Here is a 26,045-nt window from a genome sequence, read left to right on the forward strand (position 1 = left end):
GGACTGGGATTGGTGGCGCGCCCTCTCCGGGAGCCTCGGCTCTGGGGCAGCCAGCGCGGGCGCGGGTGGAGGCTCTGGAGCGTCCCTGGAGGGCGGGGGCCAGGGGCGGCCAGCAGGTGGGGCCCCGGGCCGGACTCCGCCCCCCGCACCCTCCCCGTTGGTCCGCGACCGCCCAGCCCCGGCCCCTCTTCCGAGCCCGAGCGCGATTGGTGGCGGCGCTTGTCGCTCGGAGGGGGCCGGGTCGCTGGGCTCCGCGGTTCTCCCTGCCGCCGCCGCCGCTGCCGCCGCCGCCGTCCTTCCAGCAGCGCAGGCGGGTCGGACCGCCAAGGCAATCGGCGCCCGGCGATGGGAAGCGGCGCGGCCGCGGATCCAGGCTGTGGCAAAGTTTTCCAGACGCTCATATCAAGGCGCGCGGCTGCCGACCACCCGTGACTGCTCCGAGAAGGGCTCGGAGATTTTTAATTTGGAAAAATAATCCACCTCATTTCCTTTGTCAAGCTCTCTCTCAAGGCGGCCAGAGGCGGGAGCTCCAAACTTGGGCACGGCGGCTCCACTGCCAGCGGTCCGGGCTTTGGAGACCGTCGGGACTCAGGTGCTCCGGCGCCCGGCGGCCCCGGGCGTCCGAGGGGGTGTGATCGCGGGGGAGTCCCGGGTGCGCAGAGACAAGGGGCCCCCGGGAGCTCTATATGGAGAAGGGAGCCCAGAATGGTGTGCACCAGGAAGACCAAAACTTTGGTGTCCACTTGCGTGATCCTGAGCGGCATGACCAACATCATATGTCTGCTCTACGTGGGCTGGGTCACCAACTACATCGCCAGCGTGTATGTGCGGGGGCAGGAGCCGGCGCCCGACAAGAAGCTGGAGGAAGACAAAGGAGACACCCTGAAGATTATTGAACGGCTGGATCACCTGGAGAATGTCATAAAGCAGCATATCCAAGGTACGGGCGCCCGGGGAAACTTGGGCAGCCCACGGGGCCGGGGAGTGCCCAGAGCCGTGCGCGGTACGCCGAGGCTGGTGGTCATCTCTCGAGTGACTGTGGGGCTCTGAAGCCGCGGACGCTTGGCGGGGCTGCGTGTATGTTCTTGCCTGAGTACGGGACCCTCAGTGTCGGCGGCTGTGCGCGCTTCTCCAGGGCACACGTGTGTGCGCGGGGCTCCACGCGCGCGTGTGTGCAGCTCGCTGGCGGTGTGGGGGCGCGCTGCGCACGTGTCCCAGTGTGCGTGGGACTACCGGCTAGTTGCTCGAGGGCTCTCAGGGTCGCACACAGGTCCGGTTCAGAGTGTGGGTACGTGTGAATGTTGGTGTGTGTACAAGGGAGCGCTCAAAGGCAATCGAGCTCATTTGGCTACTGTTGGGCCTATGGGGAGAAGCGTGAGAGGCCCAAGTCGTTGCCATTTAGGACCTACAGGCTTCGGGACGAGCCGGAGCTGGGAAGACTGCACGGCCCTAGTCCCAGCCCGACTGTGAGCGGCCCATAGGCGATTGGGTGTGCAGAGGGATCTGTGACTAGGAGTGCTGTCTGAACCTTAGCGGTCTCCACCCACACCACAGCCCGCGGGTCCAAGACCCTCTCCAGGAGCAGGTGTTGGCGCGGTGAAGAAGCATGGACGCTTGGAGCTCTGTCCACTGCGGTGGCGCCTCCGCCCAGGACCGGGAGAATCCGCCCTGGGCTGCCAGTGAAGGCCATTCCCTCCGGTAGCTCCAGTCCCAGGCCCGGGGAGTGGCTGGGGCAGAGCAAACAGATCCGCGCGGGCTAGGTCTGGAGTCTTAGGCTGAGCCGGGAGATTGCGCTCCAGGCCAGGGCTGGGGTCAAGGGGAGGATGGGGTACAGAGCGCTCTCCCTAGGCGACCCTGTCCGATGAGCTGTCAGAGGCAGCAGATATAGAGCTCCGGCTGGGCACCACAGGTCAGGGTGTGCACACACATGCCCGTCTCTCACGTTCACATTTCTTTTTCTTTGCTTCTATTCCCCCTGTTTTCTACCAGGCTTGTCAGCTTTTTAAGGTCAGGACAGCGCCAGCAGAGCCTAGTTCACCTGTCAACCAGGCAGACTTTGGCACATATCTGGTTGACTATTTCTCTCCCAGGAGCACTCTCATTTGTTTACACATGGTTGTCAGGATCCAACCTTGCATCTGCTGCCCCTGCCATGGTGGAGACAGCTGCTCTCTACATTTGGTTTGCTTCCCCGTATGTACAAAAGTTCCTTCCCAGGGGGGAGGTTCAGGTGAGTGCAGGAGAGGTATACATATCCACGGTGCTTCCTGACTGACTGATGACTTTAAAACAAGTTCATGGCTCTGACGCCTCTGCTTCGCAGCTCTCCTTGGTACCTGCCACTGGGCTTGCATAGCAGACCAATTTATCTCTCTGATGTGCCTGTTGCTGTGTTTCTTACTTGTTCTTTTCCGTCCTGTGGGTCCAGATTGACAATTAGTCAGCAGTAGAAGTACAGTGTTTGCCCCAGGGTGATTCATAATGTTCCCAGAGGGATGCAGACCATACCTTACTTTGACATTTCTAGTTTGCCCACAGATTTTAAGAGCTTTTCATTCACAGATTCTGTGTGTGTGTGTGTGTGTGTGTGTTCATGTTTCTGGAAAATGATACTCTTGTGCTTTCCAGTCTGGTCAGGGAGGAGGTGAGCAAGATACTACATTGGGAAGCGATGAGGAGATCTTGGGGTCATGGGCTCATCCCAGAGGGCACCTCTGTCATGTTGAATGTGGATCGTATCATGTGATTTATAAGACTCTACATGCAAATGAGTGCGGTGTGGAAGCTGAAAGGAGCCTTTGTGTTTCTGCTCCCAGGAAACCTTATAGCTATGCCTTGTTTGAAACTTTCAAATGCATACCTGAAGAAACTGAGAGGGGAAGAAAAAAAGAGGGCGCATTATCCTTAAAACGCATGGTGATCCAGCTCTCTTGTGTATGTGCAATGACTGTATTATGAGTCCTGTGGATATTCAGAAAAGGCCAGATTCTCAGCTGGAGAGGTAGAAGCCACAGCGCGCAGTGGGGTGGGGAAGGGCCAGTGACTTAGCAAAGACTGGCCGAGGCAGGGGGAGGCACAGGATGCTTGGCTGTTGTGCCATGATGGTGTTGCCATGACTAGTGACAGCATCCCCAGTGATGCTGGAGCCGTCCTTGAGTGAGTATTTGGGGGAATTGAAAGTAAAATTTGGCTTCCCTGGTAGCCCAGCTGGTAAAGAATCTGCCTGCAATGCAGGAGACCCAGGTTCAATCCCTGGGTCAGGAAGATCCCCTGGAGAAGGGAATGGCTACCCACTCCAGTATTCTTGCCTGAAGAAGTCCATGGACAGAGGAGCCGGGTGGGCTAGGGATTTATCTTACTTATGTAAGGGGCCTATGGTGTTTGGGACTGGCCAAGTGCCACTCTCTGAAGGCAGAGGTGGGAAAGGAAAAGATCAGAGGCTTGTCCTTGATGATATGGGCCATTTACATGTATTCCACTGTTGAGTTTCCTCTAGTTAGTAGGGAGGGCCTTTTGAGCAAACCAGTTTACTCTGCTAAGCTCAGGGGGAATAGGGATAATGATACTTAGTAGCTAAAAATTATATAGCACCAACTGTGTGCCAGGCATTATTTAAGTACTTTATGTATGTTGACATTTAATTCTCCTCCCCCTATGAGGTAAGTAGGTAAGCTCCATTTTACATATGGAGAGCTTATATAATTTGTCTAAGGTACAGAGATTTAAACCAAGCTCATGTTGCTTCAGGATCTGTGTTCTTAACCACATGCTGCTACTGCTAACTCGCTTCAGTCGTGTCCGACTCTGTGTGACCCCATAGATGGCAGCCTACCAGGCTCCCCCGTCCCTGGGATTCTCCAGGCAAGAACACTGGAGTGGGTTGCCATTTCCTCCTCCAATGCATGAAACTGAAAAGTGAAAGTGAAGTTGCTCAGTCGTGTCTGACTCTTTGAGACCTCATGGACTGCAGCCCACCAGGCTCCTCCATCCATGGATTTTCCAGGCAAGAGTACTGGAGTGGGGTGCCATTGCCTTGCTATCTCTTAAGAGGGCCAGCGAGTCACAGGGGCAGCAGGGCTCTCCTAGAGTCCCTGGATGGTGGGAGTGGGTGTTGGAGTTGGAGACCTCAGAGGGTGGCCGAGGGATGATGGAGTCATAGCCTTTCCACTTGGAGACTCTTCCATAGTTAAACTCAGGAAGCTCTGGTTTGTTTCACACCAAAAGGCAGAGGTTACATTCACACAAGAAGTGTTTGTGGAACACCCAGGACAGTTCCTGGCACATTCTTCAGAGAGTGTGTGTTGGATGGCTGAGCAGATGAATGAATGAGCACACAGTGCGGGTGCCCAGGGCACTGGTTAGTCATTAATAAAGCATCTCCATTCTCAAATGACTATGTTTTGCTTTGGAGCCTTGCACAGGCTCCTCTTTGCTTTGGAAGGAAAGTTGTCCTGGAAGCTGCAAATGTCACAAAATGTTCTACTGGATGTTCCATAGGACTTGCAATTAGAAGAGGCTTTGGAGCGTCACCCTGGAGCTACGTTCTAGTCATGACTGAAAAGTTTATTTTCCTCTTGGGGGTTGCAGTGATATTTCATTTTAATTTGTTTTCTGATTGAATGATTTAATTAGATGGTGTTTGGGAATCTCTTGGGAATGTAAATTGCAGTTTTGATAATTATTTTTTAACCAGATAGATGGTAAATGAGAGGGTGGATAACTCCGGATTTTAAAAATAGCATCCTGATGGATTGGAAACACAAAACAAGTGTTCATACAGGTCTGGTCTTGGAGGAGAAAGATGGAATTGCTGGAGGTGGTGCAGTGGGTTAAGTACAGAGTGTGAAGGACGCTGGAGTGTTGGAGAGCTTAGGAAATGGAAATGTGGGTTCACATCTTACTGTGGAAGTCAAGTAGAAACCCATACAGCTTTTCTTTTTTCTTGGTTAGCATCTTTCTTGAATATAAAAAAGAATGAGCCAACATTAAATAAAATATTTTAAAATGCATAAAATTCCTCTAATTCATTCTAATCTAACACAACTATTTTGTATTTTGACATTGCCTTCTAGCTTTGTCCATCTGGCTCCATATTTAGAAATGCAGGTGTAGTCGTGGTTTACATGTAATTTTATATTCTGCTTTCCTCAGTTTGCTTTTTGTTAGAAGCATTTTTTCAATATTTGCTACATAGTTTATTGATTTTGTTGTTGTTGTTCAGTCGCCCAGTGGTGTCCGACTCTTTGCGACCCCATGGACTGCAGCAAGCCAGGCCTCTCTTTCCCTCACCATCTCCTGAAGTTTGCCCAAGTTCATGTCCATTGCATGGGTGATGCCCTCTTCTTTTTCTGCCCTCAATCTTTCCCAGCATCAGAGACTTTTCCAAAGAGTCAGCTGTTCGCATTAGATGACCAAAATACTGGAGTTTCAACTTTAGCATCAGTCCTTCCAACGAGTATTCAGGGTTGATTTCTCTTATTGATTTAGTCCTTATTTATAGGAGGCCTGGTATGTGCCAGGCGCCACACTGAGTGGTGACTTTGGGTACAGTGGTGAATCCGGACCCTCCTGGTCCCTGTTGCAGTGAACGCGTTTTTGAAGGATGATAGTATACCTCTTCGGAGAAGGCAATGGCACCCTACTCCAGTACTCTTGCTTGGAAAATCCCATGGACAGAGGAGCCTGGTGGGCTGCAGTCCATGGGATTGCGAAGAGTGGGACATGACTGAGCAACTTCATTTTCACTCTTCACTCTCATGCATTGGAGAAGGAAATGGCAACCCACTCCAGTGTTCTTGCCTGGAGAATCCCAGGGATGGCGGGGCCTGGTGGGCTGCCGTCTATGGGGTTGCACAGAGTCGGACACGACTGAAGCGACTGAGCAGCAGCAGCAGCAGCAGCAGCAGTATACCTCTTCTTCAACACAGTTTGGGTTTGAGTTAGCCAGTTTACTGAAAACCTGATTCAAGAAGAAACTAAAACAAAATATCACATACATGCATGAAGTATTTTGTTTTACTGTGCATTCATTTCTCAGCTTTTTGATGGAAGACCAGGCTTTATCTTTGGTTTGGATCTGTTAAAGAAAACAGAACTAGAAATCTGACTTTGTAAACAGCTTCTTCATGGAATAAGCCACGCCCATAAAGTGCAGTTTACAAAGTCTGATTTCTAGTTCTGTTTTCTTTAACATTCACTGAGAACTTGAAGGTACTTATGAAGCAGTGTAGTGGCCCACATTTTTATTACTTTGGTCTTTTGCAATGACTTTGTTCATGAGTAATTTGACTGCTATTTATGTGATTAGTTCTATAAAGTCTTTCCAAAGCTTTAAATTAATTTTCTTAGAAATAACTCTAAATTTTTAGCAATGATCTTCCATTGGTTATATAATATGTAATTAAGTTACGCTGTTACAGTGACAAGTACCAAGATTCTAAACACATTTGGAAACAAACCCAGTGTACTCTTGGTTGGCTTATAACGCCATTGTTAGCTGGAGATGTGAATGGGGTGAGGGAGAGAAATTGACACAGAGGGACAATCGCATCCTGGTTTGGTTTTGTTTTTCATGGAGAGAATGAAAACATGCTTAATCTGGAGAGGCAATTAACTGGAGATTTCTTAAAGAGAGGGCTTCCCTGGTGGCTCAGCTGGTAAAGAATCCACCTGTAATGTGGGAGACTTGGGTTCAATCCCTGGGTTGGAAAAATCCCCTGGAGAAGGGAACAGCTACCCACTCCAGTATTCTGGCCTGGAGAATTCCATGGACTGTGTAGTCCATGGGGTTGCAAAGAGTCGAACAGGACTGAGTGACTTTCACTTTCACTTTCTTTCTTAAAGAGAACTTTTACTGCATTTTTAGTGACTGCTTAATATTCCACCATCAGTATACCGTTATTGATTTAACCCGTTGCCTATTACTGAACCTTTTCTTTTCTATTATAACTAATCAGAAATAAACATCTTTACCTCACTGTGTTCTTCTTTGGAATGACTTTAATGATGCATTTCCACAAATGGGATTATTACTGACTCCAAAAATATGAGCAATTTTTATGAAAGCTTGTTTTTCAAAAGGAAAATCTTTCTATACAGCCAATGGCAATATAATATTGTACCTGCTTCTCAGAGCCTGGCCAGCCTTGGGTGTTACCCTTCAACTTTTTCTGGGCAAATGTAACCACCATCAAATGTTCTGTTCTTTTGCTTTGTACTCTCTTGATTACTGTAGAACTTAGCATCTTCTCCTGAGCCCTGTGTTTGTTTTAACTTTGTACTGGTGTCCTTTGCTGGTTTTTCTCTTGGGATATCAGTGTTTGTGATTTGCGTATTTTATGTATGTTTTATTTCCATATATCGTTAATTGATGAAATTTATATCATGCCTGTATTCTATTTTATACACATAATTTTTGCTTTGCACATATGCTTTAGGGCAGTGATTCTCAAACTCTGTCCCCAGGAGCCCCAAGCTTCTAGAAGGTTTGATCTGGGACTTAAGAAATAGAAGGGTCAAATGAGGTCTATTTGATCCCTCCTTTCCTCATTCTCTCCCCTCTATGCAACCAATGCTGTTTCTCTTTCATCTGTCTTATATTTGGTTTTCTGTAAGATATTTCATTTTTTTAAAGGACTCTTCTTTCTTTTTAAAAAGGGGTTGAAAATCACTATTTTGGAAGAAAAGGAAACATCAGACTTAGATTTCTTCGAGGGATGATGGTAGCGTAAAAAATTTAAGAGAGTAAACAAATCTAAAATGAAATTGAATTCCTGGGTGGTATACTTGTAACATCTATTTACCCTTCTGTATACCATGATTAATAATGTATTACATTATATGACTAATTTCTAAATCCATTATCTTACTTCACTGAGTCAAGATCATCTGAACAATGGGAGAAATGGATTATTAAGTGCTTTTGTTTCCTAAAATTTTATTAGGCATATTATGTGCATATTAATGTACCAGTAACAGTAATCAATTCAGTAACAGTAGGTTGGTCACCAAGATTACAAACACATATATGGTTCCTAAAAATACGAAAATATCCAAGGCCCAGTTGTTGGGAGGGTTTTTTTTTTTGTCCCCTTATAGCTTTTGGATGTTACTGAGAATTGGCTAATGTCCTTCTCATCTCATCCCTGACTTGGCAGGGTTGTAAAGAAGATATCATTTTGATGTTTGCGAAATGCTTGAAGATTATTTGAGGAAAGGGTGTCATTTAAAGAGTAAGCTTATTTGTCCTTCGGAATGAACTGTGGCATGTGACATTATAATAGTAACAGAGATTGATATTTTGAGAGAGTCCAATAGCAGAATTTAGAGGTTGAGCCCAATTATCTTTATTAATAGCCCAGGACCATATCTTCATGGAGTAGAAAAATCTTGCCAAAGAACACGACATTTTTTTTACCATGGCCAAAGAATTTTCATTTTTATCCAGAAGTGTGTAGGCTGTAAAATAAATGAATTCCACATTCTTTCCCACTCACTTGACATAAATTGTTATTTGCCCTTGATAAGTAGGTTGATGTAGAGCCTCAAGGAGAATTCAGAATGGAATGTTGGAGAGCCACAGTTTGTTTTTCTGGTTTGTGAGGGCCTTGACGGTCAGCTTCAGTTGTTCGGATTTAGGTGTCTGTGTCTTTTTAAAGGTGTTTGTGGGATCCAGAGCCAGTGCAGGGCTCCTGGAGCATCTTCACTAGTGTCCTACAGGATTTCTGATGTCCCTTAACTTGGAAGTTGAATGGGCTACTGCTTTGATGTAGAACTTGGGAGTCTCTTTAGGATTGTTGCCACTTTTCGTTGCTTGTGTTCTATTCTGGAGACTAGGACAGATAGGGTGCCTTGTGAGAGGCATATTGGAGGGCAGCCCAGATTGAGCTGATATTACACAGAAGGTCCTTTGCAGAAACACCAAACTGAGTATGAGTGATGAATGTAGCCAGAAGGCGCCAAGGTGGGATTTGGGGAGAGAGAGAAATGCTGGAAGGGCAGTCCATCACTGTGGCATGGGCACTTTGGTCGAGAGCAAGGGGCAGAGAGGTTTAGGTCCGCTGGTTGATGGTCTCGATTCTGTAAATGGTGGATTGCACTTTTATGCTGACCTTGAAGGTCTCCCTAGGGCTGGAGTGCCTTGAATTCTGCAAAGACTTGATAATTCCATTGTGCCTACAGTTGTTAACTTATCAAATTTCACTTTGCCTTCAGGGTCAGAGTGAGTACCATTCAACAGGGCAATGCTTGAGCACAGGCTTTCTCCATGCTCCCCGCTCTTCACACACATGCCTTCGCATGCAGAGCACACACCCCAGGGCAGGGCCAGGACCACGCACGTCCCAACACGTTGCATTCATTCTCACTCCATCCCTTTCTCTCCCGCACGAGAAAGCATATTAATATGCAAGAGAATGTGATAACCTTGAAATGGCTTCAATTCATAGTTAATCATTCATATGCTTTGGTACTTAAATTATTGTTAATAACACATTACTGCAAACGGTCCAATTTACAATATGTTGCGACAATGACTGGAAACAGCTGCTGTTCTGGAATCTTCGGCGTGAGCCTTTGTACTCTATGGACCCAGCTGAATGCAGCCCACTGGAGCTTTAAGCAAGAGGATTCCTGATAGTGTGAACACTAATGCTTTGGTAGTTTTTTCTGGCTACACAATTATAGATTAAAATATGTTGCTAGGACAGATCATCCCAGTCAGTAAGTATGCATTTCTGAGATGTAGTTCTCTTTCACTGCCCAACATTCAATTTTAGTTTTGTGAAGGTTTGCTTTTGGGAGATAAAGCTACCTCTAATGATGCCAGTGGAAAGCCTTCATGTCCAACTCTAAGGAGAGTGACAGACTTCCTTTATAATGGTATTCCTGAAATGGTACTGGGGCTGGCAGACACACTTTGTTGGGCTGCGTTTGTTACCACTGTCCTCTCTGAGCTCACATAAACACAGTGTTTGGAGAGATCCGGAGAAGTGACATTAGCACTCATCTCCTCAGGACAGATAGGAGCAATGGAAAATGATGACTGAAGAGGAGGCTAAGGCCAGCTCTTTGGCATGATTGGGTTCATTCCACCCATGTCCAGAGTTTAAGATTCAGGGTAGAGCACCTATTTGAGATGGTTAGGTGCTGCATCTATACTTAATTTTGTATTATTATTTTGTAAAATTTTTATTTACTTATTTATTTTTGGATGTTCTGGGTCTTTGTTGCTGTACATGGAATCTCTCTAGTTGCAGCAAGCAGGGGCTTCTCTTGTTGAGGAACATGGGCTCTAGATAGTAGGCTCAGGAGGTGCACCACCTCCTCTTGTGGTGTGGTACACAGTCTTAGTTGCTCCGAGGCATGTGGGATCTTTCTGGACCAGGGATCAAACCTGTGTCCCCTGAATTGGCAGGTGGATTCTTAACCACTGGATTCATAGGGATGTTGCATCTTAAGTTCTGGTGCCTGGTTTGGCTTCAGTGGTCTGACTTGCTTATCCATCTCTGTCCTCTGGGGCCTTAGAGTTAAAAAGGCCACTGAGATCCTGTGGGAGAGGGAAGGCAGTTCAGCGACCAGGGCAGGATTTGAAACTTGGGCTAATAAGTGTCATGTTAGTGGTATATTAGGACTTAGGAGTACAAGATTGCTTGGGACAATGAATTTAAGAGTTAGAAAGCTAGGGAGAGATTTGAAGCTACAGAAATGCCAAATGATAATCTTAGCCAAACTCTTGATTTATTTTAAGAGCAACAGGCATATAAAGAATTGAAGCTGGATGATATCAAAGGGAACAGAGGATGAGAACTACTCCTATGGGTCAGAGACTGGGCTCGGTGCTATCCATGCATGATCGCCTTTTAGCATCACTGCATGGTGATGGAGAGTTTGAGAGGTGAGAACATTGAGACACAATGACTTAGAGAGTTTGCCCAAGGTCACAGAGCTGCTAGGTGGTAGAGCCAGGAAGGGAAACTGTCTCCAGCATTTGTGCTCTCTTCAGAAGAGAACAGAAGATGACAGTCTCACAGAGGAAGGACTGGAAGATCATTTTTATCAAAGATGGTTTTCAAATGTAAGCTTAGAGGCCTTAGGTCTAGCAGGAGACTGATGAAAAAGGGATCCAGGCAGGCGGCTTGCTTTATCCTCGTATAATTAAGGAACCTCGGAGTTGGGGTGCTAGCATGGGAGGATCTGGAAAGCCCTTTCTCTGGAATCACTGTGAGCCCCCCAGGAACTTGGCCTCATAGGAAAAGCGGCGTGTGCTGGCTGCAGGCTGGACCTCATTCAGATTTCACATGTGACTTTCAAACTCCTGCAATGCTTTCCTGTAAACTGGCACAGCCAAGTGGCTCCTGGGGTGACCAACTAGCCCTGCTTGACTTCCCCTCTTTTTAAAAAAGTTTATTTATTTATCAGCCACACTGCGTGGCATGCAGAATCTTAGTTCCCTGACCAGGGATCGAACCTGCACCGCCTGCAGTGGAAGTGTGAAGTCTTAACCACTGGATTGCCTGGGAAGCCCAAGGACTTTCCCTTTTTTAAAACTGAAATTCCTGTGTCTGCAGAGGACCCTCAAACTTGGGAAAACCTGGAGAGTTGGTCATCCTCAGCTTCTCAAGCTGGTAAATTCTTTTCTTTTTTTTCTTTTCAATGGTAACTCCTAGCATCATGGTAAAAATAGCTCTAATGATTGCACCACATCTGTGTCTTCTGCTCTCTGATCTTGAACGTTGACTTTGTCTAAGAGTGGTAGAGGGGATGGTGAGGTCTGGCAGCCCCTGCCCCATTTGCTCTGCCCCCACAAGCTGCCTCCTCTCTTCTTTGTTATTCATTCTGCCTTAATACTCCCTGTTTATTTTTTTTTATTTTTATTTTTTTTTCAGCTGTCTGAGCCTCTCAGGATTTGGAAAGGAAAAAACAATTGCTGTAAAGGAAAGCTCTAATAAAGTGGTTTGGGCACAAAACATCAGCAGCTGTTTATTTGCCCAAAACAGTAGGAGTCCGTATTAATAACCTTGTGAGTTATATGCTGGGAAGTTAAAAGTAAGCAAAAATCTTACTTGAGACCCACAGATGTGACTTTATTCCTTTATTGAACTAATCTCTCTTCCTGTTTATGCTGGTGACATTTTCTATTATCCATGTGGAGGATCCTTTTTGATCTTCTGTTTCAGATTTATTTAGCTCTGCCTGGGTAGGGTCCCAGAGCAGAGAGGTTTTCTGGTTTCTCTTTATTGCAGTTATGATCTTTGGTGTTTATGTGGTTCCTGCCTCAAAGGATCTTGATGAGTGGGACAGGCTTTTTGTAATTAATCATCATCATATTTCTCTGAAGGGAGAGAAGGAGCCACCAAGTAATGGGAGGGGTGTTGGTAAGGCTGTAGACGTGCCTCACAGTTGGAGAAGCAGTCTTTTAACATTTCTAAATCTCACTTTAATAATAAACTGATCCTCTGATTTACTTTGCTTTTTAAGAAGAGTATATGGGAGGAAAGTATAACAGGCAAGAATTATGACGTATACTCTCCAAGACTATAATTGGGCCAGACTTTTAAAAAATTTTATTAGAACCTGAGGGCCCTCCCCAGTGGCTCAGTGACAAAAACCAAAACCAAAACAACCCACCTGCAATGCAGGAAACATAGGAGACGTGGGTTTGATCCCTGGGTTGGGAAGATCCCTGGAGGAGGCATGGCAACCCACTCCAGTATTCTTGCCTGAAGAATCCCCGTGGACAGAGGAGACTGGTAGGCTACGGTCCATAGGGTTGCGAAAAGTAGGACACTACTGAAGCGACTTAGCATGCATGCATGAGGATTTATATTAGAAGGAGAATCCAAAGGAAAATAATGGAAGAAAATTTTATCAATGATTCAAAAATTAAAATAGAAGAACAAAGGAGAGGAGGGGTTGTAGAAATAGCTCTGAACTTGTCTAGAGAAGAAACTGGACAAGGAAGAGAATCAATATCTGTTGAGCACCTGTTATATGCTAAATGCTTTACATGTGAAAACTCATTTTAACTTTGTAAGCAACCCTGTGGGATTATGTTGTTACCCCCATTTTACAGACGAGGAAATCAAGTCTCAGTGACTGTAGTTAACTTGTCCAAGGCGATGCAGTTAGTAAGTTACCTCTCTCAAGCTCCTTAGTATGGAGCCAGGCACCCTCTTGTTTTTCTGCTGCAGTGATGCTAAGCAAGAGAAAATAGGATCACCCCTTTCTCTCAGTAGGAAGGTTGCAGGTGATACTAGAAGGATTCATGAGAGGACCATGACCCTGAGGTAGGTCACCAAGCGACTGTTTTGTCCGTGCCCTTCCCTGGAGGTACAGGAGGTGGCCTGTGCCAGGGGTTGTCAGGCTGGAGTGCTGTGGAAGGCTAAGAGACTGAAGACCTGGCTCTTCACACCCAGCAGTATCTCTGTTTCTAGGAGAAGGCTTCAGTTCAGTTCAGTCGCTCAGTTATGTCCGACTCTTTGTGACCCCATGAACCACAGCACTCCAGGCCTTCCTGTTCATCACCAGCTCCTGAAGTCCACCCAAACCCATGTTCAATGAGTCAGTGATGTCATCCAACCATCTCATCCTCTGTCGTCCCCTTCTCCTCCTGCCCTCAATCTTTCCCAGCATCAGGGTCTTTTCAAATGAGTCAGCTCTTTGCATCAGGTGGCCTAAGTATTGGAGTTTCAGCTTCAACATCAATCCTTCCAATGAACACCCAGGGCTGATCTCCTTTAGAATGGACTGGTTGGATCTCCTTGCAGTCCAAGGGACTCTCAAGAGTCTTCTCCAACACCACAGTTCAAAAGCATCAATTCTTTGGCGCTCAGCTTTATTTAGAGTCCAACTCTCACATCCATACATGACCACTGGAAAAACCATAGCCTTGACTAGATGGACCTTTGTTGGCAAAGTAATGTCTCTGCTTTTGAATATGCTGTCTAGGTTGGTCATAACTTTCCTTCCAAGGAGTAAGTGTCTTTTAATTTCATGGCTGCAGTCACCATCTGCAGTGATTTTGGAGCCCAGAAAAATAAAATCAGCCACTGTTTCCACTGTTTCCCCATCTATTTCCCATGAAGTGATGGGACCGGATTCCATGATCATAGTTTTCTGAATGTTGAGCTTTAAGCCAACTTTTTCACTCTCCTCTTTCACTTTCATCAAGAGACTCTTTAGTTCTTCTTCTCTTTCTGCCATAAGGGTGGTGTCATCTGCATATCTGAGGTTATTGACAATTTCTCCCGGCAATCTTGATTTCAGCTTGTACTTCCTCCAGCCCAGCATTTCTCATGATGTACTCTGCATGTAAGTTAAATAAACAGGGTGACAATATACAGCCTTGACGTACTCCTTTTCCTATTTGGAACCAGTCTGTTGATCCAAGTCCAGTTCTCACTGTTGCTTCCTGACCTGCATACAGGTTTCTCAAGAGGCAGGTCAGGTGGTCTGGTATTCCCATCTCTTTCAGAATTTTCCACGGTTTATTGTGATCCACACAGTCAAAGGCTTTGGCATAGTCAATAAAGCAGAAATAGATGTTGTTCTGGAACTCTCTTGCTTTTTCGAGGATCCAGCGGATATTGGCAATTTGATCTCTGGTTCCTCTGCCTTTTCTAAAACCAGCTTGAACATCTGGAAGTTCATGGTTCATGTATTGCTGAAGCCTGGCTTAGAGAATTTTGAGCATTACTTTACTAGAGTGTGAGATGAGTGCAATTGTGTGGTAGTTTGAGCATTCTTTGGCATTGCCTTTCTTTGGGATTGGAATGAAAACTGACGTTTTCCAGTCCTGTGGCCACTGCTGAGTTTTCCAAATTTGCTGACATATTGAGTGCAGCACTTTCACAGCATCATCTTTCAGAATTTGAAATAGTTCAACTGGAATTCCATCACTTCCACTAACTTTGTTTGTAGTGATGCTTCCTAAGGCCTACTTGACTTCACGACTTAAGTGTGAACAAAACCATCTCCTCTGCTCATTCAGAGCAAAGCTTCACTGAAGTGTCTTCCAGGATCAGGGGATGGCGTCAAGTTGGGGGCCGTGAAGGGGAGCATTGCATACAGAGGAAACTGCAGACATGTCCAGGTTTGCCCATAATTCCCATTTAATCAAGAAAGCAACATATCTGGGCTCAGGTATATAGAATGTGGGCCCTAGTTCTGTGGGCAGGTGTTGGAGATGGGCCCCAGATCTGGCACTAAGGCTTGGGGTGGAGGCTTGGGATGGTTGGAAGAAACTACTTCCAAGTTCCTGTTCCCCTCTCCTATGACTCAGAGTTTGATAGTGACCTGGGAGGTACTCCTACCTTCTGTTGGTCACGTGCTCAGATTCTTTCCTTTTTTCATCCAACTAGCTTTTATTAAGCACCTAGTAAGTGGTGGAGGTATGTCAGTGCGATGAAGACAGACGTATGAAGGGTTTGCAATGAAGTGAGGTAGTCAGGTGCCTTCTGATAAAGAGAGAAGAAAATTAGGTGTGAGCTCTGTCTGGGGTAACAGTTCCAGGTGGAGGAAACAACAGGTGTGCAAAGTCCGAGGTAGGAGTGGACCTGGTGTCTGTGGATTTGAGAACAGTGTGGCCAGGGCAGAGCGACTGTGGGAGAAAGGGGTAGGGAGTGAGGTCAGAGAGGGCCAGTTGGGGAGCAGGTTGTACTGGCCTTGGAGGACACTGTGGAAGAAATGCCCTGGGAGAAAGGGGGAGCCCTGGGAAGGGGTCGCAGAGGAGCCCAGCTTTTAAAGGCACCAATCCAGGCTTTTCTGTGGCTGCTTCTGAACACGCCTTATGGGCTTGACTCTGTGCCCAGGCATGTCAGGAAATGATAAAATATGTAGGACACAGTCCTTTGCTTTGAAAATCTCATCATCAGGCTAGGAAGACAACCCAAGAAACAGGTGACTATCTTTTGCAAACTAACAAATGTAGTGAGGGTTAATACTAAATTCTCGAAGAGTGTGCTGGTACAGCAGACTGGGGAGGAGCTGGGATTTAATGACACACCTTTGGAGAATGAGGAGGATTTAGAGGAGTGGAATAGAGAAGATTAGGAGAGGGCAAGTTCAGAGATTAAGTAAAACCAACAGTTACCTGGAAGAGGGAAACCGGAGTCTTGTGAATTGTGGCAAAGTGTGTGCAGGCAGACAGTGGCTGGAATCAGCGTGGCCCTTTACAGACTGGGTGACCTTGGTCAAGGCTCTTCACTTCCCTGTGCCTCAGTTTCCCCAGCTATGGAAATGAGGATGACTGCTCCTTAAACCCTGTAGGATTGTTGTGCTGATTAAGAGTTGAAATTAATTGAGGTGCTGATTAAATGCGGGACCAGACAGCACCCCACCCTGCCTATCACTTGGTGGGCATATGGTAGGGAGCACGTTCTTTCCTTCAGTCTTCCATTTTCCCTCTTCCCTTCGTTCCCACCACCTTTTCCTCTTGGAGCTGGCATAGAAAATACGGTAAGGGATACGTTTTCTGGTTGTAACGCCTAGACTATCAACCTTGATCCCTGTTACAGTGCAGCTGACAGGATGAGTGTGTTAGGACTTCCCCAGTTAAGGCCAGCCTGTGATGGTTCAGCTTTTGAACTGTGGTGTTGGAGAAGACTCTTGAGAGTCCCTTGGACTGCAAGGAGATCCAACCAGTCCATCCTAAAGGAGATCAGTCCTGGATGTTCATTGGAAGGACTGATGCTGAAGCTGAAACTCCAATACTTAGGCCACCTGATGCGAAGAGCTGACTCATTTGAAAAGACCCTGATGCTGGGAAAGATTGAGGGCAGGAGGAGAAGGGGACGACAGAGAATGAGATGGTTGGATGGCATCACTGACTCAATGGACATGGGTTTGGGTGGACTCCAGGAGTTGGTGATGGACAGGGAGGCCTGGTGTGCTGCAATTCATGGGGTCGCAAAGAGTCGGACACGACTGAGCGACTAACTGAACTGAACTGAGATGGTTCAGAAGTGAGGTTAGAGGGGAGCCCAGCCTCACACTGTGACATTTGGACACCTGGAGTGTCTCAGTTTGATTTGACTGTTGCATGGAAATCTTTAAGCCCACAGGCCTGGGGACCTGCCCTCATTTGTAGAGAAATATTTGTTTTGTAAAATAAAGCCCACTTGGCATCACAGTGGTCCGGGGACAATGTTAGGAATGCACTGTTTGTAGAAACCTGGTGGGAGAGTTATGCAAGGTATCCTGTTACCTGGTCCGAGAATCTCTTTTCCTCAAATCCCTGGTAGTGGAAGAGCCTCCTGGAGGAGAGAAGTGTTTTCTTCCATCTCAACCCACCTCCCAACAGAACTGGAGCTGCAGCAGCCTGTCTTCCTGCTGGGGGGAATTTGATTTAACACAAAGCAACGTGACTTATAATTTCAATTGCAGGCAGGAAGGTGTGATTTAAGACAATTGTCAGGAAGATTCAATTTAATCTTTTCTTTCTTTCTTCTCTACAAAATGTGCATTTTGTTGCATGATCTAATTTTAATATACATTCTTTACAACTCAAAGATAGATGTAGTTTCATATTGAGAAGGTACATTCTACATTTTTTTAAAAAGTACTTATCTATTTAAAGTCCTTTTTGAAAGAGATCCCTTACTAGTGACAGAAAACTGAGGGATGGTTTTGCTTTTTTACTAGAGAGAATTGGAGTAAATCATTATGAAACTTCCTGGACAATAAACCATTTCTTGATTAGTGGGAATTTTTTTTTGATCACTTAAGAGTAGGGGGATAAGAATTGCCTTAACAAAACAATTAAAATATTTCTTTTATGTACCTAAAACTATACAATTGTGAATGTTTTTCAACAACAGCTAGTTGTTTGTTTTCTTTTTTTTATTTCAGCAAACAGCATATGTATTTTTTGGTTTGTAATTACTTTAGAAGTACAGAAATTATGCATTGATTTTCACAAATCAAAAATTAAATCTTATTTCACTCTGGTCACTATTGGAAACAAAGTATTGTGTGGTGCAGCTCTGTGTAGCCCCTTCCCTCTTTCTTCACCTTTTAAACAAAAAAGTTGAGCTGTCCAACTTTGGCAGTACCCAAGTCATGTCAACCATGAAGGCTGTTATCTGATGGCTCTTTATTGAGATTCAGAGTATGCTAGAACCAGAAGGTAGAAGAAGACCCTTACCCTCAAACTTTGTGCTGAGGGATGCACGACCCAGAGCAACTTGGTGACTGCCCTGAGGATCCTCCCCTTGGTGCCAGAGATTCTGGGATGGGGGTGGAGAGGTCCTGAGTCAGGTCTAGAAAATTCCCCTCTATATCCTGTTACTCCCTTCAACATGAGAAGAAACTTCCGCAGTGAGAAGTAACCCTTTGTTGTGTATTCTCAGATGAAGTCGGGTGCTCCAGGGACAGAGGATGGGCAGACTTCTTTCTATGGGGTGAGGCTGGAGGGGCCCTGTCTGGGTCCTTGGGGCCTGCACCCCAGCACCTGGGATCCTGTCCAGGACTGGGGACACAGCACTCGGAGCAGAACCTGTGTTCAGGTCCTGCAGCACGTGGCAGCTCCTGGTGGTGCAGTCTTATATCAGGAGCAGGCCTCTTCCCGGCCTTTCAAACCTGCACAGTGGTGCAGATGGAGGAGGGGCAGAGATTTTGCGCCAAGGACAGGAAAAGAGAAAAAAATCAGCAGTTATCAGGCACTGACTAGTTGTTTGGTTGGTACTGTTAATCTTCTTTGTATTATTAGGATTTAATCCTTAAAATCATATCCTTAGCCCCATTTTACAGGTGAGAAAGTTGTACTATACACTGACTGTTTATCTGCTTTCCCATTAGACTGTAATTTCCCTGAGAGTGGAGACAGAGTCCTATTTTTTTCCATTTTCCGGTGTTTCACTGGAAACTACATGCCAGTAGGGCGTATGCTGCTGCTAAGTCGCTTCAGTCGTGTCTGACTCTGTGTGACCCCATAGACGGCAGTCCACCAGGCCCCGCCGTCCCTGGGATTCTCCAGGCAAGAACACTGGAGCGGGTTGCCATTTCCTTCTCCAATGCATGAAAGTGAAAAGTGAAAGTGAAGTTGCTCAGTCGTGTCCGACTCTTAGCGACCCCATGGACTGCAGCCTACCAGGCTCCTCCGTCCATAGGATTTTCCAGGCAAGAGTACTGGAGTGGGTTGCCATTGCCTTCTATAGTTGGGTTAATTAGGAATTTATTGAGTGACTAAATGAATAAATAAGCAGACCTGCCTAAAACCACTTAGTAAGAGGATTCACACCCAGGTCTCTGGCTTCAGAGTCGTCTGGAAGGGAAGCCAGGGGCCCAAAGAGCTGATTCTTGTCCCTCCAGGCTTGGGGGTGGCTTCTGTGAGGATGTCTCACGCTGTGCCCGCCTTATTGATCAGCGACAGGAAGGCATGCAGTCCTGGGGCCTCTCTCATGGCCTCTCATGAGTTACACTGCTGTTTCAAGGTTTAATTAAAGGGACGCCATGGCTCTGTGTGTGTGTGTGTGTGTGCGTATGTGTGTAAAATGTGCTTTCCTCCACGGAGATCTCCCAGGAACCAGCTTGTGAGAAAAGCCTGGAGCCTTCAAGGGACCCATGATGTCTTTATTATAATGAAGCTGTCACTTGTGGTCACTTTCAAACGAAAGCAATCCTGTGGGTACAGAAGAGGAAGAATAAACCGCACCAAAAGCGGAGAATGACTCCAGAAAAGATGCAGCTGAACAGGATGTCTATGTTTCAGGAGGAGAGATGAAGTTGAGATCATTTAAATGGATACCTGGTGAGTCAATTGGAAGGAGAAAGTATAGCTTAATTTCCAAGAAAGAATAAAGAACTCCTCCGGGCCCCGGAGCTAAGAGAAAGTTAGCTTTTGGCTTCTGGCTGGACTCGGTCTCCTCTCTGCCCTGAGGCCTCTGTGAGAGCCACACCCTTTCAGGGTGTCTTGGGTGGTGGTGGTGAATTGGGACCTGACCTTTCACACTCAGAAGGCTCATGCACTGTGAGAGGAGGAAGGACTCTCAGAGAATGACTCCCGAGTCAGGAGAGGGTTTCCCTTCCTGCTCTGTTGAAATTCCTTGGGCGTCACAGGCAGGAGCTGGTGCAGGAGCAGGGCTGGGCAGCCCGGACCTCCTGGGCCCCGGGGTGCCACCTGGGAAATCACCCACCCATGGGTGCAGGTCTTCATAGTGGCCCAGCACAGCTTCTCGCATCCTCCCCAGTTGGTACAGCCAAGACATGGTCACAGGAAGAAGTTTCTTCTCAGACTCTGCCCACCAGGACAGAGCAGCCCACTGGCAGGAGCTAAGGATTACTACAATTTTTCTTTTCCTATTATTCCCTGATATTTTCAATTTGAGAAGAGTCATTTAAGCAGTAGGGTGGAAGAGGGCATAGTAGACATAGGGGAAAAATTGAAAATGTCATTTAAAAAGGACTATTCCATTCTTCTTATACCTCAGTAGACAGATGGCTGCCTCACCTTTTGCCCATGGCCACGAGTAAATAGCCCAATGGGTGAGCTGAGGAGAGCAGTGGTTTTGTTTTTCTTTTCATTTCAAACAGATTGTATAGCCCTTGGGGTGTGGGGGACCAGTGGAATGAAGCTCTGAGCTGGGAAACTAATTATGCCTCCCTGCATGGCTGAGCTAGTTAATACCAAACTGTCATTGAGGTTGATTCTTCCCTGGGGCAGAAAAGCTTCCCAAATTCCTTATCAATTTCTCTTTGCCTTGAGAGCGGAGGTCTTTTGGTCTTTGCCAGTTTGCAAAAGCAGGAGCAAAATCCAGGAAGCTTCTCAAAGCTCTGAAATGACAGTTTGGGTTCTGGTCCTAAACGTCTCTTTCTGATACGCAGCAGCCCTGCTTCTTTCAGCTCAGACAAGGTGCTAAGATTTGAAGTCAGACAGATGTGGCTCAAATCCTGGTATGGCCAGTCATCGGTGTGACGTTGCCCAGAGTATCTAGGACTGGAAACAGATTGCTTGTCTGCTCTGTCCCTCCCTCTCCCTAGCAACATGAGCTCAATGATGGGTCACCTGAATTGTAGGCCTGCCTCACTTTGTTGATCCTAGAACTGAGACCCAGCCAGGTACATGATGTGGTCACCACCTGTCAGTGGAGCTCACACAAGACTAAGGGTGATCAGAAATTCATAATGCTTTTAAATGGATTTTTAACTTACTTATCAAGCCCATACATATCATTGAAAAATGGTTAAATATATTGTTGTTTTTGTTCAGTTGCCCAGTTGTGTCCGACTCTTCTCGACCCCACGGGCTGCAGCACGCCGGGCCTCCCTCTCCCTCACCATCACCTGTAGTTTGCTCAAGTTCGTGTCCTTGTTCACACTATAGGTAATAAACTGGTGATTGCAATAATATGTATTGCAATTGCAATCACTCTGACTCCAGTACTTTCTGTCCCCCTTTCCCCTGATCTGGAAATCTGCAGTCCACAGTCCTGGCAGTCCCTGGCTCATGTCTCAAATAGCAGTTGGTCCAATAAAATCTGTGGGTCTTTTTAAGGATAGAAAAAATGGTTTTAAATATTGGGTAGAAACATTTAAAAGTACAGCCTTTGTGATAACATGAAGATCATAAATATTCAGTTTGTGCACAATCTCAAGCAATTAGGCAGATGCATATTTCCAGGGAGGGTATGTTACCCTGATGGCTGAGGGGGTTAGGACTGTCTATCATTTTAAAACCAGATTTCCCTGGTGACTTCAGTCTGAATGGAGAATGAAGTCTCAGAGACAATCCTATTTCTTTCCCTCCCTTTGCCAGGCCATTCCTTTACCTACATCCATATTCCCATACTTCCACTGAGAAATTTCGAAGTTCTGGGAGACAGAAAACTCTCCAGATTCTGTATGCTAAGGTGGTGACTAATTCAGAGTGGAAGCGAAACCGCTTGTTTCCAGCCTTGGAGGACTGGTGTTATGTAGCAAGACTTGGTCTTGGCTATTGAGTGTTAATTTGTGTGGAACCCAATTCTTTCTGTGTTGAATTCCCATTAGAATTAATTGGTTGTCTTTTGGAGAACTACCAAACATAGATTGAGATCATTGATGGGAAGACACAATTTAGAAGTGTCCCCTTTCAAAGGAGACTTTGTATCAGCCAGGAATTCCTTCTAACTTCTAAAGAGAACAAGAGTTTTAGCAACTATATATCCCTAGGTTACCTGGGACAACTGAATTTCAAATATTCTGACCTATTAGCCCCAGAAACCATCTAAATGAATTGTAAATTCTACTATTTCCAAAGTTTACCTGCCTACATCAACTCCCCTACCTGGAAGCAGTAGAAAGCCCTTGCCAGACCATATGTCCCTTATATTTAATTTAGAAAATATGGTCACAATGAAGTAAACAACACTGGTAAATGGAGCCAGCTGTTCCTAAATGGATCTTTTTTTAGTGCAAATCACATGGGGTTAGGAGAAGCACTTCAGGAATGGCAGTGTGAGGATCTCTGTGGAGCCTCTCCCCAGTGAAACAAACATAACTGGGGAAATTATTTTAAAAATTCCAACCATTTAAAGTCCCTGGAAGTTATTTTAAAGGCCCATGTCAAATGGAAAAACACTTATTCAAGAAAATATACTAAATCTCAGTAGGTATAGCAACAATCTATGGTATTTGAGCCACGACCTACTCTCCCCTTGAACACGAACTCAGTGAGACAGATCTCTTCTCTGTGCAGATGTGGATAAGAAGACAGGGCTCCCTTTCCCCTCCAGCTTCTACTCTAAGGCTACAGTTTCTTCCCAGGAGAGTCAAGCCACTGTATTTTTTATCACTCCCAATTTTGTGTTGCAGAAGCTTTATTGCATGCAAGCCTGGCCAAGCAGTCTATGACATTCTGCCATCCAGTCCCCATTTGTAGAGAGAAAGTTCTATCCTTGGCCACAAATACTGGGCCCTAATCATCCACACCCTAGTCCACACATAGGGTGAAGTTTCCATGCCAGGAGAGGCAATCCAAGATGAGCAGTGGTGCCATCCATTCTCGGTACACCGCTAATGGAGCAGCGATGTCGCCGAGAGAAGTGGACTGCCATTCCCACTCTTAGCTCCAGCGTCGTGGTACAGAGATCCTACCTAGGGGGAGAGGTGGGCTGTAAGAGCACAGAATTCTGTAGCTGTCCAGTTTATTTGGAACAAAGTGTGAGGAATTTCAAGACAAAAAGCGTTTGGTGAGTATTTAAGAGGAGGTTAGTAGCTCCATAATGGCAATGAGAGAGACAGCAGCCCAGCTAGACATTTTACAGAGAGAACCAGAAAATGAATTATCTGAGAAGAACCCTCTTGGGAGGGTTCTTCAAAGCAAGCTTTGAAGACTTGGCTCCAAGACAGCCCCTGCATAGGAGTCTGAACTTAAGTGGATCAGACTGTGGAGCAACTTATGCCTCAAAGTTCTGTTGAAAATAATAGAGCAATCAGATAGTAATTAGTGGAAGCTAACAGCTTGGTGTAATACCAATAGGGCAGTCCATCCAGAAGCTTAATAGGGAGATAAGTACAAGAGATAGTTAAAAAGAAAAAACCAACCTAAGAAAACAACTGTCATCCCAAGAGATTAAATAGCAGGACTCACAGGGCTAAGGCGATGCACTCCAAGGAATCACATCATATTCTGCACACTGTGCAGGTAAAAGATGTCACTGAACTTTAGTCCATTTATGTCACTGAACAAATAAGCAAATAAGTAAACAAAACAAGTCCTGGAGGGGAGGGCAGAGGTAATCATCAGTGTTCAAAGAGGCTAACATATATTATCTAAAATGTCTGGTTTTCAACAAAAATTTATAAGGCAGCAAGGACAGAAGAACATGTAGCCCATAAAGAGGAAAAAAGCAGACAACAGAAATTATCTTTGAGGGTACCTGGATGTTGGAATTACCAGATGCAGACTTCAAAGCAGTTATTATAAATTTTTCCAAAGAACTAAAGAAAACGTTGCTGAAAGAATTAAAGTATAATGACAACAGGGCTTCCCTGGTAGCTCAGCTGGTAAAGAATCTGCCTGCAGTGCAGGAGACTCCAGTTTGATTCCTGGGTCAGGAAGATCCTCTGGAGAAGGGATAGGCTACCCACTCCAGTATTCTTAAGCTTCCCTCATAGCTCAGATGGTAAAGAATCCACCTGCAATGTGGGAGACCTGGGTTTGATCCTTGGGTCGGGAAGATCCCCTGGAGAAGGGCATGGCAACCCACTCCAGTATTCTTGCCTGGAGAATCCCTATGGATGGAGAAGCCTGGGGGCTACCGTTCATGGTGTCGCAAAGATTTGGACACAAGTGAACGACTAAGCTCATGATGACAGCATCTTATCAATGGGGAATATAAATAAAGAGAAAAATTATGAAAAAGAACAAACTGGAAATTTTGGACTTGAAAATATGAAAAGTGAAATGAAAAGTTCACTAGAAACATTTAAAAATAGATTTGAGTTGACAAAAGAAAGTATCAATATTAGCAAACTTGAAAATAGATCAATAGAGATTATGAAATCTGAAGAAAAGAGAAAAAATAATTAAAAATAAGCAGAGCCTTAGAGAAATATGGAACACCATTAATTAAAAAAAAAACACCACCAATGGCATATTTAATGATAGAAAATGAAAAAATCTTGAAAGTAGTAGCAGAACAGAACTACTCATCACCTATAAGAGAAACCCAGTATGATTAACAGTGGATTTCTCATTAGAAACAATGGTTAGAAAAATGGTACAGATGAACCTATTTCCAGGACAAGAGTAGAGACACAGAAGTAGAGAATGGAGATGTGGATACCGGGAGGGAAGGAGAAGGTGGGATGAACTGGGGGATTAAAATCGACTATATACACTACCATATGTAAAGTCGATAGCTAGTGGGAACCTACTATAAAGCACAGGAAGCTCAGCTCGGTGTGCTATGATGACCTAAATAGATGGGATGGGAGTGGGGTTGGAGAGAGGTCTAAGAGGGAGGGGATATATGCATGTATATATGTATCAGATATGTGTGTGTGTGTATATATATATATATATGATTCACTTCATGTACAGCACAGAAACTAACATACCATGATAAAACAATTATACTCCAATTTTTTTAAAAAGAAATGATGGTGGCTAAGAATCTTATATATAGCAAAACTATTCTTCAAAAATGAAGATTAAATAAAGAGATTGCCAGGTAAACAAAACTGAGAGGTTTTGTTACCATCAGATCCACTTTACAAGAAGTACTAAAGGATTTCCTTCAGGTTGAGTGCAAGTGACAACAGACAAATCTGAATTCGTTCAAAAAACTAAAAAGTGCCGCTAAATGTAATTATAAGGACAATTGTAAAATACAGTATAATTCCATATTTATTCTTCCTTTTTCTCTTAACTGATTTAAAAATGAATTGCATAAATGATATACAGTATATAATTGCATTGACTATAACATATGGAAATGTAATATGTTTGATGATAAGCACAGAAGAGGAACAAAAATAGAAAGGATGGACCAGATCTATAAGTAGTAAAATGTCTGTATTTCACTAGAATTAAGTTAATGAACTTGAATGGACTAAAATGTATAATGTAAGCCCCAGATCAACCACCAAGAAAATAGCCTAAGAAATAGAGTTAAAAATCATTCTGGAAATTAAAATATTCTGCAAGAAAATATTCACTTAATGAACAAAAAAGCATTAGAAGAAGAATAGAGGAACATGGTTCCTCCAGGGAACCTGGGTAGGAGCTTTTGGGGAAGGAGCCCTTTGTTTGGCTGGAGGGACATTTTAGCCTCAGAGCAGTCACAGTGGTGGAAAGATGTATGGCTCAGGATTATCCAGAAAATTCATCCCATTTCCCTGTAGGAGCAACACGTCAATATGTTTTTGTCTGCTGAAAAATGTATGGGAAACATCTTTGATTTTTTTTTCTTTTGTAACCGTGCATATAATTTCTTAGCATTTTACTTCTGGGAATTGATTAAAGCTTTTCTGTCTCTTTAGAGCCATTAAATAGAAAAATGTCTGCAGGAGAGCGATTGACAGTGTTTCTAGGTACTTGCTTAGAGAAATAGGAGTCTTTGTAA

General features: G+C 45.0%; 1 protein-coding gene across 1 annotated transcript in view; it reads left to right on the forward strand.

Moving 5' to 3' along the window:
* The first annotated feature begins 248 nt into the window (after positions 1–248).
* Positions 249–26,045, forward strand: part of GALNT18 (polypeptide N-acetylgalactosaminyltransferase 18) — a 352,886-nt gene continuing 327,089 nt past the window's right edge. The window contains exon 1 of the mRNA XM_055548627.1: positions 249–940. Within this exon, the coding sequence (XP_055404602.1) occupies positions 706–940 (235 nt within the window). The 5' untranslated portion in view covers positions 249–705. The remainder of the gene's footprint in view (positions 941–26,045) is intronic.

The sequence above is a fragment of the Bubalus kerabau genome, chromosome 15 (genome assembly GCF_029407905.1).
Source record: "Bubalus kerabau isolate K-KA32 ecotype Philippines breed swamp buffalo chromosome 15, PCC_UOA_SB_1v2, whole genome shotgun sequence".
NCBI lineage: Eukaryota > Metazoa > Chordata > Mammalia > Artiodactyla > Bovidae > Bubalus > Bubalus kerabau.